Genomic DNA, 20,405 nt, shown 5'->3' on the forward strand with positions numbered 1-20,405 from the left:
GGTCTCTACTAGCCAATAGGGCAGCATCTCCAGGCTTAGCAATCTGGAGATGTGCATATTAAGGGCTTGGGCGTGCGGGTGGGTTGCACTATATTTGCGTTTCCGCTCCAGCGTCTGGGGTATGGAGAGCTGAACGCTGGTGGATGCTGTGGAGGATCGTGGAGGCGACGATGGGGTTTTTGTGGCAGGGTCCTGGGCAGGGGGCTGACTATCAGCTGACACAGGGGAAGGAGCAGTGGTGTGCACGGCCGGAGGTGAACGCGCTTGTTGCCACTGAGTGGGGTGTTTAGCATTCATATGCCTGCGCATACTGGTGGTAGTTAAGCTAGTAGTGGTGGAACCCCTGCTGATCCTGGTTTGGCAAATGTGGCACACCACAGTCCGTCGGTCATCCGGTGTTTCCTTAAAGAACCTCCAGACTTCTGAAAATCTAGCCCTCGCCGCAGGAGCCCTTGCCACGGGAGCTTCACTAGTTGACACATTTGGCGCTGATGCACCAGCTCTGGCCCTGCCTCTCCGTATGGCCCCACCACTGCCTCTTCCAACCTGTTCTGGTCGAGGACTCTCCTCCGTCTCAGAAGCACTGTGTTCACCCGGCCTCTCAACCCAGCTTGGGTCTGTCACCTCATCATCCTCCGATCCCTCAGTCTGCTCCCCCCTCGGACTTCCTGCCCTGACAACAACTTCCCCACTGTCTGACAACCGTGTCTCCTCATCGTCGGACACCTCTTTACACACTTCTTCCAGTACGTCAACAAGGTCATCATCACCCACAGACTGCGACTGGTGGAAAACCTGGGCATCGGAAAATTGCTCATCAGCAACCGGACAAGTGGTTTGTGACTGTGGGAATGGTCCAGAAAACAGTTCCTCAGAGTATGCCGGTTCAAATGGCAAATTTTGCTGGGAGGGGGCAGACTGGGGGGGTAGGAGGCTGAGGTGCAGGAGCTGGAGGAGTGCCGATTTCGGTGACATGGGTGGACTGCGTGGAAGACTGACTGGTGGACAAATTGCTCGAAGCATTGTCGGCAATCCACGACATCACCTGTTCGCACTGTTCTGGCCTCAACAGTGCTCTACCACGATTCCCAGTAACTTCAGACATGAACCTAGGGAGTGTAGCTCTGCGGCGTTCCCCTGCTCCCTCATAAGCAGGTGGTGTCTCACCCTGCCCAGGACCACGGCCTCTGACCCCTGCAGTAGTTGGACGCCCACGTCCCCGCCCTCGTCCTCTACCCCTAGCCCTCTGGTTAAACATTTTGAAAATGAGAGTTATAACTTGAATTTTTTTTTTAACTTTTTTTTTTTTTTTTTTGTTTTTTTTTGTGTTTTTTAGTTTTTAAAACCAAACGATGCTATCCTATTGCTATGGCTATTTTATAGCCAAGTATGAAAGCACACTGCTATGCCAGATGAGATGACGCTGAGTTATGAAAAAAATAAACGTAAAATAAAAAAGGAAATGGCAGACTGTGCCTAATTGAAATACAACCCCGGGCCCTAATAAATTTTCCCACTTCGGTCTTTGCAATGGATATGTGCGTCACTAAGCGCAAAACACAGTGGTCCCAAGTCTGACTCCAAATTGCTCACAATTTGCTAGTAGATGCACTGCAACAACTACAGCCACCAGCAGATCAACCAGAAATCAAATATATATAACGCTACTGTAGGCGTAATTAAGCCGTTTGTATTCTCCTATGGCTATTTTCTAGCCAAGTATTACAGCACACTACTATGCCAGATGAGATGACGCTGAGTTATGAAAAAAATAAACGTAAAATAAAAAAGGAAATGGCAGACTGTGCCTAATTGAAATACAACCCCGGCCCCTAATAAATTTTCCCACTTCGGTCTTTGCGATGGATATGTGCGTCACTAAGCGCAAAACACAGTGGTCGCAAGTCTGACTCCAAATTGCTCACAATTTACTAGTAGATGCACTGCAACAACTACAGCCACCAGCAGATCAACCAGAAATCAAATATATATAACGCTACTGTAGGCGTAATTAAGCCGTTTGTATTCTCCTATGGCTATTTTCTAGCCAAGTATTACAGCACACTACTATGCCAGATGAGATGACGCTGAGTTATGAAAAAAATAAACGTAAAATAAAAAAGGAAATGGCAGACTGTGCCTAATTGAAATACAACCCCGGGCCCTAATAAATTTTCCCACTTCGGTCTTTGCGATGGATATGTGCGTCACTAAAACACAGTGGTCGCAAGTCTGACTCCAAATTGCTCACAATTTACTAGTAGATGCACTGCAACAACTACAGCCACCAGCAGATCAACCAGAAATCAAATATATATAACGCTACTGTAGGCGTAATTAAGCCGTTTGTATTCTCCTATGGCTATTTTCTAGCCAAGTATTACAGCACACTACTATGCCAGATGAGATGACGCTGAGTTATGAAAAAAATAAACGTAAAATAAAAAAGGAAATGGCAGACTGTGCCTAATTGAAATACAACCCCGGGCCCTAATAAATTTTCCCACTTCGGTCTTTGCGATGGATATGTGCGTCACTAAAACACAGTGGTCGCAAGTCTGACTCCAAATTGCTCACAATTTACTAGTAGATGCACTGCAACAACTACAGCCACCAGCAGATCAACCAGAAATCAAATATATATAACGCTACTGTAGGCGTAATTAAGCCGTTTGTATTCTCCTATGGCTATTTTCTAGCCAAGTATTACAGCACACTACTATGCCAGATGAGATGACGCTGAGTTATGAAAAAAATAAACGTAAAATAAAAAAGGAAATGGCAGACTGTGCCTAATTGAAATACAACCCCGGGCCCTAATAAATTTTCCCACTTCGGTCTTTGCGATGGATATGTGCGTCACTAAAACACAGTGGTCGCAAGTCTGACTCCAAATTGCTCACAATTTACTAGTAGATGCACTGCAACAACTACAGCCACCAGCAGATCAACCAGAAAACAAATATATATAACGCTACTGTAGGCGTAATTAAGCCGTTTGTATTCTCCTATGGCTATTTTCTAGCCAAGTATTACAGCACACTACTATGCAAGATGAGATGACACTGAGTTATTAAAACAATAAACGTAAAATAAAAAGAAACTGGCAGACTGTGCCTAATTCTACTCAAACCCCTAATAAATTTTCCCACTTTGGTGTTTGAGGTGGATATGTGTGTCACTAAGAGCTAAACACAACGGTAGCAAGTCCTCCTGCTAATTCCTCACAATATGGTACTAGCTGCAAATAAAAAAAAAAAAAAATTATAACGTTATTGTAGCCCTAAGAAGGGCTGTTGGGTTCTTTTAGAATCACTCCTGCCTAACAGTAAGCTAATAGAACACCCTAACGCTTTCCCTGACCAGCAGCAGCTCTCTCCCTAGCGGCATCCAGACAGAGAATGATCCGAGCAGCGCGGGCAGCGGCTAGTCTATCCCAGGGTCACCTGATCTGGCCAGCCAACCACTGCTATCTACGTGTAAGGGTACCACGTCATGCTGGGTGGAGTGCAGAGTCTCCTGGCTTGTGATTGGCTCTGTTTCTGGCCGCCAAAAAGCAAAACGGCGGGAGCTGCCATTTTCTCGAGCAGGCGAAATACTCGTCCGAGCAACGAACAGTTACGAGTACACTAATGCTCGATTGAGCATCAAGCTCGGACGAGTATGTTCGCTCATCTCTATTCCAGATCCTATTTTTAACTGCCTATATGTCAAGTTCTGTACCTCACAGAACCAAAACCCTGATGTGAACTGAAAGATGAGATTCTTATCTTTAATATTACACAATAAGCCAATGCATAGGGTGAGGTAGGTGTTGCAAAATTGTCCCACTCCATGGCAGGAGCTGTCTAGGGAGACTGATCACTTCTCTACGAGGTCTTCAAGGTGGAAAACTTGTGATTGTAGCTCTGCCTGGGAGGTTAGGAGTTTATTGTTCTAACTGATCATATGCTCTGTAATTGCTATGAAGGAAGGAGTGTGCTGGCTGGACAAGTTCTTTCCACCTCATAAGGTGGAGTTGATAAAACCCCTTGTGGGTGGGAGTACATGGTCTTTCTCAAGAGGTCTTTCTCAAGGAAAGTTCCAGAGGTGCCCTTGGTCAGAGTATTCCAGAACCTAGTCCAGTGTGCAGCTCAGAGCTGCAGAGTCTGTGTTCCAGACCAGGAAGCAGAGGTGTCTCAGGCAAGCTGCCTGACACCTTAGCCAGTCAGGAGACTAGGGTAGAGCAGAGGTCCACCACCAGGACTCTGATCCATCTTTACTAGCCCAGCCTGAAGCTATTAACCAGGCTGTAAGCAAACACCTTCCTGCGGACCTGTACTCCGATCAGCAATCTCACTTCAGCTGATGTTTGCTGCTATTAAGGCTGTTGCCTGCTGTTTGCTGTTCAAATAAGGATCTGTAAGTTATTCTGCACCAGTGTGATCCCTGGATTAGGCTGTATCCCTACATACACATCAGAGTTGCCCCAGGGAGAAATCTACTGTCAGCACCTCCCTCCATTTTCTTGCACACACCACCTGATGGAGACCTACCAGGTTGTGGATGAGGCCTCCGCTACCGATACCAAGCCCCATGATCATTCTCGTGTGCAAGGCCGCATTAGCCAGCCACTATTATTTTTTATAAGTAAACAGGTAAGATTTCACATAAAACAGGGAATTTAGAAAGGACATTTCATACTCTACCTGAAGTAGTTTAGTGGGGTAAAACCTATGACATTCTTTTAAAGAATAAAAATGTTTTCTGAGTGTTGGATGCTACAAGTTATCATAAAAAATGGCAATAAGATTGTTGCTGTTTTTCCTCATTTCTCCACAGAAAGAGTTACTAAATGTATCTGTAAACCATTGCCCAAAGAATAAACCCAAATACAGCTATATTGATGGAAATATAAGAAATGTATTGCTCTTGATGTGCTACAAAGAATAACTGCAGAAAAGGGACTTGGTCATTAGGGCCCAAAATAGACTGGTCACTAAGGGGATGAACTTAGTGCTGGCTATTGTGACCAGGATTTGCTGAAGGTTGGATGTTGCCCTGGGCAGAACCTGACACTTTGTGAAAAACAAACAGGCAACATATCCACTTAAGGTCTAACTTTGGTATTAACAACATATTAGACATTTAGTAAAAACTGAATTTGCACTACCTACATACATTTCAGACTCTACTGGTTAATATGTTGGGAAATGCAAATATGACATTGAAGAAGTATCGAATAATGTACTGCTCCTGTGTATTCAGGACCTTGAAATTAGAGGATCAATGAACTTTTCTAATGTAGTTGCTTGGATGAGTCAAAAATCACAGAAATTGCGTTTTTAATTTATTAATTTTTTTACAGATTCTGCGCAACCATGTGATGGTGAGAGTTGGAGGCGGTTGGGACACACTGGAACATTATCTGGATAAACATGACCCCTGTCGCTGTACATCATTGTGTATGTAACATTATTCTGTATATGCTTGATTGAGCCTTACTTGATATCAAGGAATGATTGAAAGTATAAGGAGCCTCCATTTTAGCATCCATATTATTCCTAGAACATCCATAGTTCTCAGACAATGTACAGTCTATTGTGGACATAATATAAACAAATAAAGTTGTCTGTATTCACACTGGTACCAATACTTAACCACTATTGATCTGTGTGTATTAGAAAGGCTCAAACATTATAGCCCTAAAGGCTTTATACAGCCCTGGCTATAAATATACCTATATCAAGCTGTGTGTAGCAAAGCCAAATTTCTTCACACTTTATCATTTGGATTGATGGTATAATTTATTATGGTAGTCTTGTATTTATTATGACAACAAATGAAACATTGTCATATAATTTTCATTTACTATTCAAGCAGACTGACAAAACAGTATTCTTTCCTTTCAAATGACAAAACTACTTAAATCAGGAACCCTCATGCGTAGGTGATATATATATATATTTTTTTTTTTAAAAGGCCCAAAATTTGCAACTTTTACAGACAAACCCAGCAATTACCTGCCAGAGTCTTTGAAAATCAATTACTTCAGCTAGGTCATTGTTGTGCGGTAGTAATGACAGTGTGACAGGTTGCTTCAGTGAGCCCATCTAACCACTCTCTAGCATCAGTCACCTGAAATGCCTCATTTCATTTGCACACTACTGCTGTCACTCACTCCGCACTTGGAAGGCTGCCAGCAGCAAGCTCTATTCTGCTAGAGAAGGTACGAGAGACAATCAAGTCTCTGCATGGTCCATTACCTCTTTACTGTAATGTCACTTGTCCCTGATACTTGTGACATTAAGTCTGCAGTATTCTATTTTTATCTTTTGTGAGACATTAACTGCCTGTCCGCTGCTCAGGTTTATATAATATACAGACCTTCTGTCATTGCCAGATTTTCTTTTTCTACAGCATGGAATCTTGTTCTGGCTCTCTGTATAATTAAAGTAAATCAACCACTTGGGCAATGTTGTTGCTTATATATCAGCATCTTAATGCTGATAAGGATTCTCATTTTCATTAGTCCCAAAACTCTGCCATTGTAGATGCCATTGTAGAAAGAAAACTCTTTGTAAAAATATGCAAATTAGTTTTCGGCACTCAAGGGTGTCACAGACACGGTGTTCAGTGTTCCCTCATTACATAATTGTGCACGCCTCTTGCGTGTGCTTCTTCCCTTCCTCTGAGAGCGTGCTAGGGCTTTCACCTGTGCATGCACCAGACTTTCAGACAGTCAGCTGATGTCACTGTCTCTGGCAGGGGTATGGGAGGGAAGCACATAACACCTTATCGGACACACCCTGGAATGCCAGAAACGAAAGGATCAGTGGTAGTGGATCCACTGGATCACCGTGGATGATGACATAAGCCAACATCTGGGACTAGATTCTAAGTGGTACCCGATTTTTACCATAGGCCGCAGCAAAGCAGGTTGGACTTGTTGCGGCGTGGTACCACCCGCAACCAGGAACACCACAAATCGCATGAAATAAATTTTTTACAGGCACTAGGCACAAATATCCGGCGGGGAATGATGGGATAGGCTGTCTTTTATCATTTCCCAGGAATGTCCAATTAGCGGTGCGCTGGCCCTTTAAATCTTCGAGTGCTGGCGCGCACACATCCCCATCTCCCGCTGGGCTGCCGGACCAGGAACGTGGACAGGTAAGGCAGAGAGGGGAGCCGGGGGCCGCGGAGAGGTACGGGTGTGCCCGCGACCCCGGATGTGCGTCATTGAGGCACCTGAATGGCAAGGGGCAGGGGTGTGCCCGTGAGCCACAACGTGGGTCGCGGGGGCACCCATGACACAATGGCACAGTTTTGGGGCTAATGAAAATAAAAACTGTTATTAGTATGAAAACTCCAATATGTGAGCTCAGCTTAAAACAGCAGTGCCCAAGTGGTTCATTTCCTTTAAAGTGGAAACTAAAAAGAAATTCTAGAAAAAGAACTAAAAAAACAGAATAAAATATAATTAAAGGATTTTATATATAAAAGGATGCCATTTTGAAATAGCATGGTCTGGCTGTATAACCTGCTTACCTGCTATAAGAATATCAGAAGAAACAGAAGAATAATTACAATAAAAAAAAACAAGCTTACACATTCTAATACAGATTCTTATTTTTGTATTGGCATAATGGCAAATGAAGAGCTAAAGTGTTTGTGTCAAATGTCAATGTGTCACGTGCGCAGGGGGAGGGGAAGCAGGTTTAACATCATGCGCTGGCATACAATCCTCCCCTTTGTGTTGATAAAAGTTTCTATTTATTCCCATGGCAACATCCAAGGAGAGGGTGCATGCAAACAGCTAAATAACCAGTAGTTACAGATGGAAAAGATGCCAGAGCAAAGAGACTTTTACAGCTTTGTTGTGACCATCTATAATTATTATTTATAATAGTTTAGCAAAACTCTGTGGCCAACATGAATCGAAATGAGATATTATACACAGGATGATGAATGCACAAGATAATATTTATTTTAATGACACTGTTATGCATAATTAAAATGTATCTATTTTAACATTTCCTCCGGCAGCTCACAAACAAATTTCCAAATCAGGCCATCAGCAGAAGACAATAAATCCAACTCATGAAATAAAGACTCTCTTAACACCTCGATCTGATGATCCTAGTAAAACTCAAACAACATTATTAGTGAGCAGATCTCAAAGTCCACTGCCCCCTGTTGATTGGAGAACATACACATCTAGCAGCAGTAGAACCTATTCCTTATCATCCAATAGCCCTGAAAGTACAGACAAAAGTGCTGCATACAAGACCCCTGCTGGGCAATCTGACCTCAAAAGGAGTTTTGCTTTCAGGTAGGTGACATCATACATGTATATTCTTACATGCTTAAATAGAATGTCATCATTTAAAGAGGTATTTCCACAAATAGAAGAATTTTAAATACCGTATACTCAGAATAACAAAATAACACTCTGATTCAATGTTATTAACAAAAATACAGCATTTCACAGATATGATTCCAACCTGTCTATATCAGTTCTGGTGTTTACATTTTGGTTGGCCCTAGATATGACCATAAACTCCTGATTGTGGTTACTATGGCTGCTCTTGTACTGCAAGGGGAAGGGGCAGGAGGCAGAGAGCACTACAGACAGAGGCACTTCCTGACCAGTAGCAACATGCTTTCACACTTTTCTCAGCAATGTGTAGAGGAGACTGAAGCAACTCTACAGATAAGATAAGGTCTTGATCTGAGGAGAGAGGGTGACATGGTAGTGTTGACTGTTTGGTATATATGTGATGTATGATAGGGGAGTGTGTTATTGTGTCTTATATCCAATCTCATAATCGTCATAGAGGACCATCACACAAAATTCACAGTAATATAATAGGGCAGATTTACTTACCCGGTCCATTTGCGATCCAGCGGCGTGTTCTCTGCGCTGGATTCGGGTCCGGCCAGGATTTGTTAAGTTAGTTCCTCCACCGTCCACCAGGTGGCGCTGCTGCGCTGAAAAGCATCGGAACGCGCTGGAGTTCACAGAGCCGGGCTGAGTGAAGGTAAGTGCAAGCTCCGTGACAGATTTTTTTTTTTTTAAATGCGGTGGTTTTTCCAAATCCGTCAGGTTTTCGTTCGGCCACGCCCCCCAATTTCCATCGCGTGCATGCCAGCGCCGATGCGCCACTATCTGATCGCGTGCACCAAAATCCCGGGCCAATTCAGGGAAAATCGGCGCAAATCGAAAATATTCGGGTAACACGTCGGGAAACCGCGAATCAGGCCCTTAGTAAATGACCCCCAATGTGCTAAACACATGAAAGAAGCGTATGCAAAATGAGAAAGACCATGTGTCATGTAGCAAAAACTGAACAATCATTATTGAAACAATATACAGAAAACATGTGCATATACACCAGACAAAAAAAAAGGTAAAAACAATTAAAATGGATCCCCCACCCCTCGGAGGAAACCACACAAGGTGGCGATACGCTCCATCAGCCTCTCCCACATTGTCCTCTTTATATGGTTGGTATAATATAGTGGTTGGCATAATTATGGTCACATTTCTTACATCTATTGTTGGGCTCTGTCTTTTTCAGATGTTATAGGACCAAAACAGCAACAAGACTGAGTACAATTGTAAAGTGATGAATTGTAGGCTTGTACTGGGGACCTAGCTTTAGGTGCCCCCATTTTAGTGTCCAGTGTGTGGGAGGTTGGGGGCTTTACTGTTAAATAATACCAGAATAAAAAACAGCTTGTGGAAGCATGAGTATTCTTTTTTTCAATGCTCTTCTGTTCCTTTAATTATATTGGTTTACCCTACAACAATTTTTAATAAATAATATGTATGCCTCTGATTACTAGTGCAAACTAGCAGAGATCCCATCGCTCCCACCCACAAAATTCAGCAGATGTGATTTTTAAGTTGTTGAGTCTTTCTTTTGGTATTTGTTGCAATGAATATGTGAATATTAATTTGTGAATATTATGTGTTGCAATGTAATTTTGTTTTATCTTCTTAATAGAGGGCAGGAACGACCAGTTACACCATCTAGGAGACAACTGTTAATGGAAGATGGTCAAACTAGACAGCAGTTTCCCTTTTCACAATCTAGCCGTGATAAACATAACTTTTCCCAGTCTTCTACAGTATCCCATGTTACTGAAAGTGAAGACGGCAATTCATATTCTTCAGATGTCTTTATTGAGAGTCACAGAGGAGGACAAGAAGTAGGAAAGAGTCCTGCATCTCATAGTAGAGAGGCAATGATGAAAGATATACCCCAAACTCACATCTACAATACTAATGTAAAAACACATGCAGAGACCGAAAGAGACTACATTCAGAATGATTCAAAACCTAAAACTCCTTCTCGCTTTTTAAGACCACCTAGTCCCTCTAAGTACCTGCTATACAATCAGCAAAATAAATTATCTGAATACCATCCTAAGAACACTTCAGATATAACAACCAGATCATGTTCTCCAACTAAACAACTCAGCACACGTTCTTCATCTCCATCTAAACAGATTTACACACGTTCTTCATCTCCATCAAAACAGCTCAGCATACGATCTTCATCTCCAACTAGACAATTAAGTGCACAATCTTCTTCTCAACCTAAGCAACTGAACAATCGGTCTTCTTCTCCAACTAAGCAACTGAATATCCGGTCTACTTCTCCAACCAAACAATTAAACCAGCCAATAAAACAAGAAGTTAATGGTGTCAAACTAATGTCTACTTTAAATAGGCCTTTTACTCCTAGTAGGGCTTACCATGATGACTCAGAATACAGAGATAGAGGTAGATCAATAGGAAATTATCTCAACAATCCTCACAATAAACTTACTGCAACAAGAAGTGTTCCTGCTCATATTGAACAAAGCAAAAATATAACAAATGGTAGAAGTACTCCAACATTCCAGCTTCATAGAAATGGCACAGTGATAAAAGAAAATAGTTCTGCAAAAAAAACACAATCCAATAATGCCAGTTCTTTGGAAGCCTCAATTTTGGCAGATAATTTGGAATCCAATTATAGATATAAACCATCACCAATTGGTCCAGATCAAGAAAAAGAGTTGTTTCAAAGTCTGGAGGATGAAATTCTTTCAAACATAAAGGTTCTAGAGGGAGATTCAGATGAAAATAGCAACCATGAAAAAAGGCGCAGAGACTTTACAGATAGCATTGCAAGTGACGTTGCTGTTCATGATTTTGACATGAAAAGGACATCAGTATCTGCTTTATCTTTAGCTCGAAGCAAATTAAAGACACCTGATGGAGAGGTAGAAATACCCAGAAGTGGTGTATATATAAACACCAAATGGCCATCAGGAGGAGGAAACTTTGATGATGTCATCACAGAACTAACAAAGAGTCCTGTAAAACTTAATAGGGTGGATGTAGAAAACTGGATCTCAAGAATACCTCCAAAAGCTAGATTAGGAAGAGATACAAAAGAAAACAATCTGCCTCAACAGACTGCAGAAACTAAGGAAAAGAATGAAAAAACACCACAAATACAGAAAATTCATAAAGAGACATTAACTTCTGTTGCAAACAATAATAAAAAAATGAAACAGCTGCCATCTCAAAGACTGAGGCAGCAGGCATTAGAAGCCAAAAAGAAAACTTTACAGGCTATAGATGACAACCAAGATTCATCAGTTTCAACATCTAAAACAGAAGATGCTCAAGAACAGTCCAAGTTACCACAATCATCTAAACCAAAAAGGGCTCTGAAGAAACCAGAGAGAGTCCCATCAATCTATAAGCTCAAACTAAAGCCAAAAATACGTCCCCGAAAAGATAACAGACCAGAAAAGAAGCCATCCAAAATTCCAACACCAGTGTCATATCGACAAGGACAAAGCAAAACAAAAGCAAAAAAGAAAACTGCCACACAACAATCTGGCAACCGAAGCCTAAATGAGTCGCAGAGTACAGTTGTAAGTACAGAAGATTTGGATACTGATGAAGGAACATGGTCCTCAGAACTATCCTTGTCCTTGGAAACCTCTAATTCACAGAAGAAAGAAAACATTGATACTGATAATGTTAGGACTGAAGAAGAAAAACAACATGAGGCAGACGGAGTAGAGGAGGATAATGAAGAGGAAGAGACATGGGTTTAAGTATTTTAAATGTGAATTTCTGAAGTACATTAACTTTGTTACAATATTTGAAAATGCTGATCGTTACAATGGCCCACATAAAGGTCAAATACATACAAATTTGTTGTGCTAAAAGGAATGTATTTATTCAATTTTGTCTATTAAATTAGAAAAGAATGCGCAAAGAAAAGCAGGTACGCTGCACTCAGCTTGAGACACTATTTTCACTTGCTTTTTTTCACAAAAAATAATGTCAATTACTGTATGTATAAAAATAAAAGGCTACTGCTGATTTTTGTAGGTATAAGTTCAATACATAATCTTTTTATTTGCTGTGTTATGTCTGGTTAGTCTATAAAAGATTTGTGGATTTGTGACCTGTCCAACAAAAAGCCTCTCAAATCTGCTGATATCAATAGCAAAAACACTCGGGCAGATTTACTTACCCGGTCCATTCGCGATCCAGCGGCGTGTTCTCTGCGGTGGATTCGGGTCTTCCGGCAATTCACTAAGGCAGTTCCTCCGACGTCCACCAGGTGTCGCTGCTGCGCTGAAGTCCGCCGAGGTCCACCGGAGTTCACGATCCATTGGTGGGTGAAGGTAAGTGTGTGTGTTCAGCGACCCTTTTTTTCTTTTAAATGCGTTGGTTTCTCCGAATCTGTTGGGTTTTCGTTCGGCCACGCCCCCCGATTTCCATTGCGTGCATGCCGGCGCCGATGCGCCACAATTCAATCGCGTGCACCAAAATCCCAGGACAATTCAGGGAAAATTGCCGCAAATCGGAAATATTCGGGTAACACGTTGGGAAAACTCGAATCGGGCCCTTAGTAAATGACCCCTATTGTGTTTGGTGCCAGAAGTACATGGCTCCAAACAATGCTAAGTGACTGAGATGTGTTATGCTAGTTCAAGTACCTTTCAGCCACAACACAGAAAGCAGATCCGATTGCTTCTAGTAGCTGCAGATGTTCCGTGGTACAGGTACTGGGTGTCTCACCCTCTCCAATCTGCTATTGTTGACCTGTTAAAAGTATTTAATATAAAATCTAGAAAAACTCCTGCAATAAACATTTAGACCTATTAATGCACTCTAAAATTTAATGATAATAAATTGATTTCTCATAGAAAATCATTGCCTTCTTAAAATATTGATGACTGGAAGCAGGAAAACATACGCAGCGCTGTACAGCGATTGCCACATCGGTTCCTGTCACCAATGGGGCTCACAGTCTAATCAATCTACCAGTAGGTTTTGGAGTGTGCGAGGAAACTAAAGGAAACCCACACAAACACAGAGAGAACATACAAACTCTTTGTGGATGTTGACCTGGATTGGATTTGAACCCAGGACTCCAGCGCTGCAATGCTGTAGTGCTAACCACTGAGCCACCGTGCCGCCCATTAGAGTTTTGTAAACCACAACAGCTCCACACCATTTTAATTCCATAAGAAGTACACGACAAATCTCTTGAAGCCTCCCCTTGGCTTTACGCATATCACTGGTGATGTTAATCTTCATAGCTTTCAGTACCGTTACTGGTGGGAAAGGCTAAGCTTGTCAAGTAATTTTCTTATTCTTATTTGGTTTAAATCATTTAAATTTCTCTATTCACAAAATGTGATAAAATAAGAACAAAAAAAGCTTAAATCTTCATTTAAACTTTTATTTTTAAACTGAACCATTACTATATCATATGAATGATTATTGTTGTCTTCAATAAGAAAAACTTTGGAAGTCTTATTATAAAACTAAAATAAAATCAAGTGTATGTCACATATACGACTGTGTTTCCTACTTTCATAAGAAATAGAAAATAACTGTATTTCTAAATTTGAAATTGGAGGTGCAGTATAAAGGACATGTCTGCTCCACTTACATTCCATCAGAAAAAAACCTGTGGAATTTAGAGTATTCTGCAGAATTTAGAACTCACATATTTTTGAATGACATATTATGGCTCTCTTATTCATCTGCTTCAAAGTGTCCAGACCTATTCACTAAAAAGGGAACCCACTTTGTAGAAAGTTCCCCTGTCTTCTAAAATCTTTCAGAGCACTTGTAGGAATAGTTTTGAGGGTGGCAGCGATCCCTATAATCTTTATTAGCTTTATGAATGAATGAGGTACAGCATCGCTTTGCTATTATTGCAGGTACGCTTGAACATATTACATTGCTTAAACATGTTACGTCCCTGCGTAGATAAACATATATGAATTTTTACTATTTGCCAGGCTGCATGTGTACTTGACACAGTAAGCCTATTATGGCAATTAGTAATAAATTGCTTGCCTTTACGTGGCAAAAAAGGATAATGGACACAGCTCACCGGATGTAGACAGCAGCATGGACGCAGGCAGCCTGCAGAGAAATGAGAGACCCCGCATGGAGCAGAAGACACTGGGGCAGATTTACTTAACTGGTCCATTTGCGAAGAGCACCGGAACGCACTCAAGTTCACTGGCCTATTCCTAGTGAAGGTAAGTGCAAGCTCCGCAACACATTTTTTTTTTTTAAAATGCGGTGGTTTTTCCGAATCCGTCGGGTTTTCATTCGGCCACGCCCCCCATTTCCATTGCGTGCATGCCAGCGCCGATGCACCACAATCCGATCGTGTGCGCCAAAATCCTGGGGCAATTCAGTGGAAATCGTTGCAAATCGGAAATATTTGGGTAACACGTCGGGAAAATGTGAATTGGGCCCTTAGTAAATTACCCCCACTGAGTTGCTTCAGGTGAAAGATCCAAGGTTCCAATGAAGAAAAAAGGGGGGTTGCTCCAGCAGGTAAGTATAAAAACAATGACACTTATCTGCTGGAGCAAACCCCCTTTTTTCTTCATTGGAAGCTTGCTTGCCTTTACCCCTACAGGGATTCTCCTTTCTTAATGTTTTCTACTTTTTTAATATTTAAGTGCTCTCAATCAGATTACATGTTTAACTCTATTGACCAATCCAAAGCAAAATGTGTCTTACTGGAAACAATGGACATCTTGTGATTATAGTTTAGGCAACACAAGCTTATTTTTTCTGCCTCATCTTGGTAGTAGTATCTTTTCACATTGAAAGTAACAGTCAGTACTTAAGCAGTCTTCTAAAATGTAACCAGCAGATGGCATTGTCCAAAAGTAAAATAGAAAATATAACCATGATATCACTGTCAATAGAATAAAACCTTAGTGCATAAACATGTTAAATTCTCTTTTTAATAAATCAGTAGTTCTGGAGTTTGGAAAAGAGACTAAAACCAATGTTGTAATTTTTTTCAGCCAAATCTTATAGCTCAATAGTGCAGAAGAAAATAGTAAACTTTGTAATATACATTATTAAAGGAATATATTTATTCCCCCCTCTTCATCCTTATTTAAGCACTTTGTGTAAATCAGCTTTTTGTTCTGTACTCAATTGACAGCATGAGAAATAAAGGAATCTGATAAAAATGTCTTATGACTTAAAGGGGTATTCCCATAAAAACAAGTTTCTTATATATACTCAGGATAACAAAATAACACATTGGGGCAGATTTACTTACCCAGTCCTGTTGCGATCCTGCGGTGCGTTGTCTGCCGCGATTCACTAAAGTCATGCGTCCAATTTCCTTCATGTGTTGCTTCCGCGATGAGATCCGGCTGAGTTCACCTTCTTCTTCCTGGTGCATGTAAGTGCTTGATCTTGCGACATAATTACGTTTTAAAATTCTGCGGTTTGTCCGAATCCGTTGGGTTGTCTGATGACACCCCCCCCCCATTTCTGTCACATGCAAGTTGACGCCGATGTGCCACAATCCAGCGGCAAAACCCGGGGCAATTCGGCAAAAAATGGAAATATTCGGGAATCCTGACAGAATCGCGGTCCGCAGACCCATAGTAAATGAGCCCCATTGTCTAATTCACTCTTATTAGCAAAAATGCAGCATTTCACAGATATAAGTCCAACCTGTCTCTATCAGTCTTGGCGTACACAATTTCAGTTGCCCCCTAGACACGACCCTGTAACTTCGCAGGGTCGTGCCGCCATCTAGGATTTCTGTGTGAGATCGTGGAGCTGAGATTTTTGTGTCTCTCTGCTCTGAGCCTGTAGCCCTGCCCCCTGCACGGAGCTCACAGACACTCACTGATTAAATTCCTGCCAGGAGATTGTGAGCAGAGAGAGGCTGCAAACTAGAAGCTACTAGTAGATAAGTGATCGGGGGAAGGGGGAGGCAGGCACATATCGGCGAGATGTAGCAGAGCTGAGAGTATAACAGTGTAAAAGTCTGCAGCCTCTGTCTAATCTCATGCATCTCTGATCTGTCTCATCTCTCTCTCTATGTTTCAGTGTGTTACTACAATGTCAGAAGCCAGATGAAAGTGTATATAGACCTGTACCCTGATAATGTAACCACATTGTCACCCCACAGATCTAGATGGATTATAATATGTCTGCTTAGAGATGCCCCGCCAAAACCCTGGAATTTTACACTGAGCAGCCTAGGGAGTGATAGGAGCTAAAACAGCAATAACACTGAGTAACATTGTAAAGTATGGGGGTTAAAATGATCTTTATTGTGTTAACATCACTAGGGGATTAAGATGTAAGAATTTTCTTTTGTGGGAAAAACCCTTTAACTGTTTAAGCACAATCACTGGATCGTCTTATCACAACAGAGCTAAATCATCAAGTGATATATTTTCTGGGCATGGAAGAGTTAAAAATCCTGCCTGAATTGGACAGACTTCAGAAGGCTTCCATATACACTGTTAACTAAAGGAGAAAAAAACTGAAACCAGACAGAGGTGTTTTACCTAATGAATTCTGTTAAAAATTTACTATGATGACCTGCACCATTAATTTCTGAAATTTTAAAATGATTCAAAGGTTTAGTTATATAAAATCAATTAACTTAGTAGTACTGCATGTACACTTAATCAAAAGTATAGAACAAACAGGCTAAATGCACCTATACACACATGAACAAAAGCAAGACCCACAGTGGTCACATTTTCTATGAAAATTACTGTATATGCTCGTCATATACAAGCCGAGTTTTTCAGCACAAAAAGTGTGCTGAAAAACCTCTCCTTGCCTTATACACAAGTCAATAAAAAAACGTGGCTCCTGGCGGCTCTTCTATCTTCTATATGCTGTTTTAGCCGGCAGAGACGCGTACATGCTATCTGCTGTCCGGCGTCATAGTGTATGTAATACAGCATATAGAAGAGGAGCCGCTAGAAGCTGCGCTGAGGATCGGGAGCCGAGCGGAGCATCGGGGCGCCGGAGGGTGGGTATGTAAGTTTTTTTTATGTTCTAGGCAAACAGTGGGCTGGCTGGCTGTATACTACATGGGGGCTAGCAGGATATATACTACTGGGGGCTGACTGGCTGTATACTAATGGGGGCTGGCTGGCTGTATACTATATGGGGCTGGATGACAGTATCCTACATGGGGCTGGCTGTATACTACTGGGGGGTGACTGGCTGTATACTACTGGGGGCTGGCTGTATACTACATGGGGGCTGGCTGGCTGTATACTACATGGGGGCTGGCAGGATGTATACAACTGGGGGCTGGCTGGCTGTATACTACACGGGGCTGGATGACTGTATCCTACATGGGGCTGGCTGGCAATATACTACATGGGGCTGGCTGGCTGTATACTACTGGGGGCTGACTGGCTGTATACTACTGGGGGCTGAGTGGCTATATACTACATAGGGGATGGCTGTATACTACATGGGGGCTGGATGTATACTACATGGGGGCTGGCAGGATGAATACTACAGGAGCTGACTGGCTGTATACTACTGGGGGCTGGCTGGCTGTATACTACATGGGGCTGGCTGGCAATATACTACATGGGGCTGGCTGGCTCGATGCATACTACTAGGGGCTGGCAGGCTCTATACTACATGGGGCTGACTGGCTGTATACTACTGAGGGCTGGCTAGCTATATACTGGACTGTGACCAATGCATTTCCCACCCTTGGCTTATACTTGAGTCAATAGGTTTTCCCATTTTTGGTGGTAAAATTAGGGATCTCGGCTTATACTCGGGTCGGGTTATACCCAAGTATTGTGCTACACAAATTAAATGTGCTAGTCAAAATAAATGCTTTTCAACCATGCTTCAACAGAATTTTTTGTTAAAAAATAAAAAGCCATCATGAAACGAGCCTAGGCATAAATGATGGTACCCCTGAAATAAATGACATAAATAAATATAATTTATTCCCTGTTCCAGGGAAAGCGATGCCATTTGCTTATGTGATGCGCTTGTGATAATTTACTAACCAGTGAACATTACTTCTCATTTCATAACTAACCAAGCCCAGGTCCTGTTCCATTAGAAGTTTCTGTGTAATTCTTTGTGACACAAATAAAGCATCTCACATCTGCCTAGCCTTACATAGCACCAGGTTTCCATTATACCGCGTCCGATATATATCGGATGTTGAGCGCAGTGACTTCGTGCTCAGCGTCCGATATACCGGGAAACACGGTGCCGGCTAAAAACAACTCGTTAAATAACCCGTTTAACATGCCCTCCCTCCATACCCCGAGACATTTTTTGGAGGCAACGATCGTTGCTAAGGCAGATGATTGCTGGTGGAAATCATAGAAAAGTGTAAAAAAATAAATCAATAAAAATGCCCATAATCCCCACAACATATAAAGAGACATATAACGCAAAAAAAAGTCTAAATGATAAAACATAAGAAAACGTAAGAAAAAATATTTATGTGTGGCATCCCCGTAATCGTATAGACCAGTGATGGCAAACCTTTTAGAGCCCGAGTGCCCAAACTTCAACCAAAAGCCACTTATTTATTGTAAAGTGTCAGCACAGCAATTTAAGCAATAATTTATTTCTCCTTTTTCTTTGACAACTTTCAATCGTTTAGCCTCCTAAAGACACCAACGCAGTTGAAAGGAGGAGGGCAAATTTGCCTATCATTTTAGGAAGATTCTGTAGGAATCAACCCAACCCCAAAATGGTAACACTGGAAAAAGCATCTCATCCCGCAAAAAAAATGCCTCACATGGCCCCAATAACACAAAAGCTAAAATTTTATAGCCTACAAAAGGGGCGAATGAGGAAACTAAAATTCTGGCAGCTGCGGGACACTCCTTTCCTTCTGCGCCTCACTGTGCACCCCTACAACAATTGACAGCCATATGTGGGGGGTCTCTGTATTCAGGAGAAATTGTACAACAAATTGTATAGGGCTAAATGAACGTATAACTGTAAAAATTTGACCATTCTAAATTTCACCTCCATTTTGATTCAATTACTATGAAGATTTCAAGGGGTTAACAATCTTCGTAAAAGCTGTTTCTGATAGCTTGAGGGGGGCAGATTTGAAAATGGGCTGATTATACAGGGGGCTTTAATGCTAAACATGTAAAATTTCATTCAAAAAAATGTATTTATCCCCAAAATAGTCAATTCTGAAAATCCGGAAAAGCGATATCTAAGCCGCGTGGCATCAAAATAAATTATCCAGACATTTCAAAAATTATGAAAATGTAAAGTAGACACATGGGAAATGTTATTCAGCAACTTATTTAGGTGGTAAATCTATCTACCTGAACGCAATGATTTCGAAAATGGCAAATTTTCAAAAGATTCCTCATGTTTTCTTTTTTTTTTGTAAATAAACGCAAAACTTATCAGCCAAAATTTACCACTAAAATTAAGTACAACATGGCAGAATCACTTTGATAAGTAACAGTGTTCAGAATCGCAAGTCAGAATCCAAAAAATGGGGCCGAGCCTTAAAGTGGTATTCTCGTCTGGGCATTTACATTCAGTTTGATAAATCTGCCATATATAAACATTTCTTCAATTAGATGTTATTAAAAAAAAAATTTCCTGTGTGAAGATAATTTCTCATCAATTTAGTCATTGTATCCCTTAGAAACGAGATGGCTTCCCCGGATACGGCCACCTCTGCCTGACAGATCGCACACATAAACAAAAAGGTTTTGTATATGAAATGTCCAGGAGTTACTGCATGTCCTACACCCGTACTGTAGTCATGATTGCTGAATCCTGGTGGTCAGGCAGGACTCTATAGCGCATGTCTGGCCACCGCTGCCAGAGTGTGACGTGGTCGTAACCGAGGAAACCATCTCGTTTCTAAGGGACAACATGGCTATGTTTATAGGAAATTATCTTCACACAGGAACATTTTTTTTAATAACATCCAATTGAAGAAATGTTTATATATAGAAGATTAGTGAAACAATGTGAATGCCCAGACGAGAATACCCCTTTAAGCTACAAAATGGCTGCGTCCTTAAGTGACAGAAATTATTTGATTGTGCAACAAAATATTAAC

The 20,405-nt window shown here is 41.5% G+C and overlaps 1 protein-coding gene across 1 annotated transcript in view; it reads left to right on the forward strand.

Moving 5' to 3' along the window:
* Positions 1-13,861, forward strand: part of GAS2L2 (growth arrest specific 2 like 2) — a 47,400-nt gene extending 33,539 nt beyond the window's left edge. The window contains exons 5-7 of the mRNA XM_072136383.1: positions 5,348-5,444; positions 8,029-8,314; positions 9,993-13,861. Of these exons, the coding sequence (XP_071992484.1) occupies positions 5,348-5,444; positions 8,029-8,314; positions 9,993-12,108 (2,499 nt within the window). The 3' untranslated portion in view covers positions 12,109-13,861. The remainder of the gene's footprint in view (positions 1-5,347; positions 5,445-8,028; positions 8,315-9,992) is intronic.
* The last annotated feature ends 6,544 nt before the right edge of the window (positions 13,862-20,405 follow it).

The sequence above is a fragment of the Engystomops pustulosus genome, chromosome 2, assembly GCF_040894005.1.
Source record: "Engystomops pustulosus chromosome 2, aEngPut4.maternal, whole genome shotgun sequence".
Classification (NCBI taxonomy): Eukaryota; Metazoa; Chordata; class Amphibia; order Anura; family Leptodactylidae; genus Engystomops; species Engystomops pustulosus.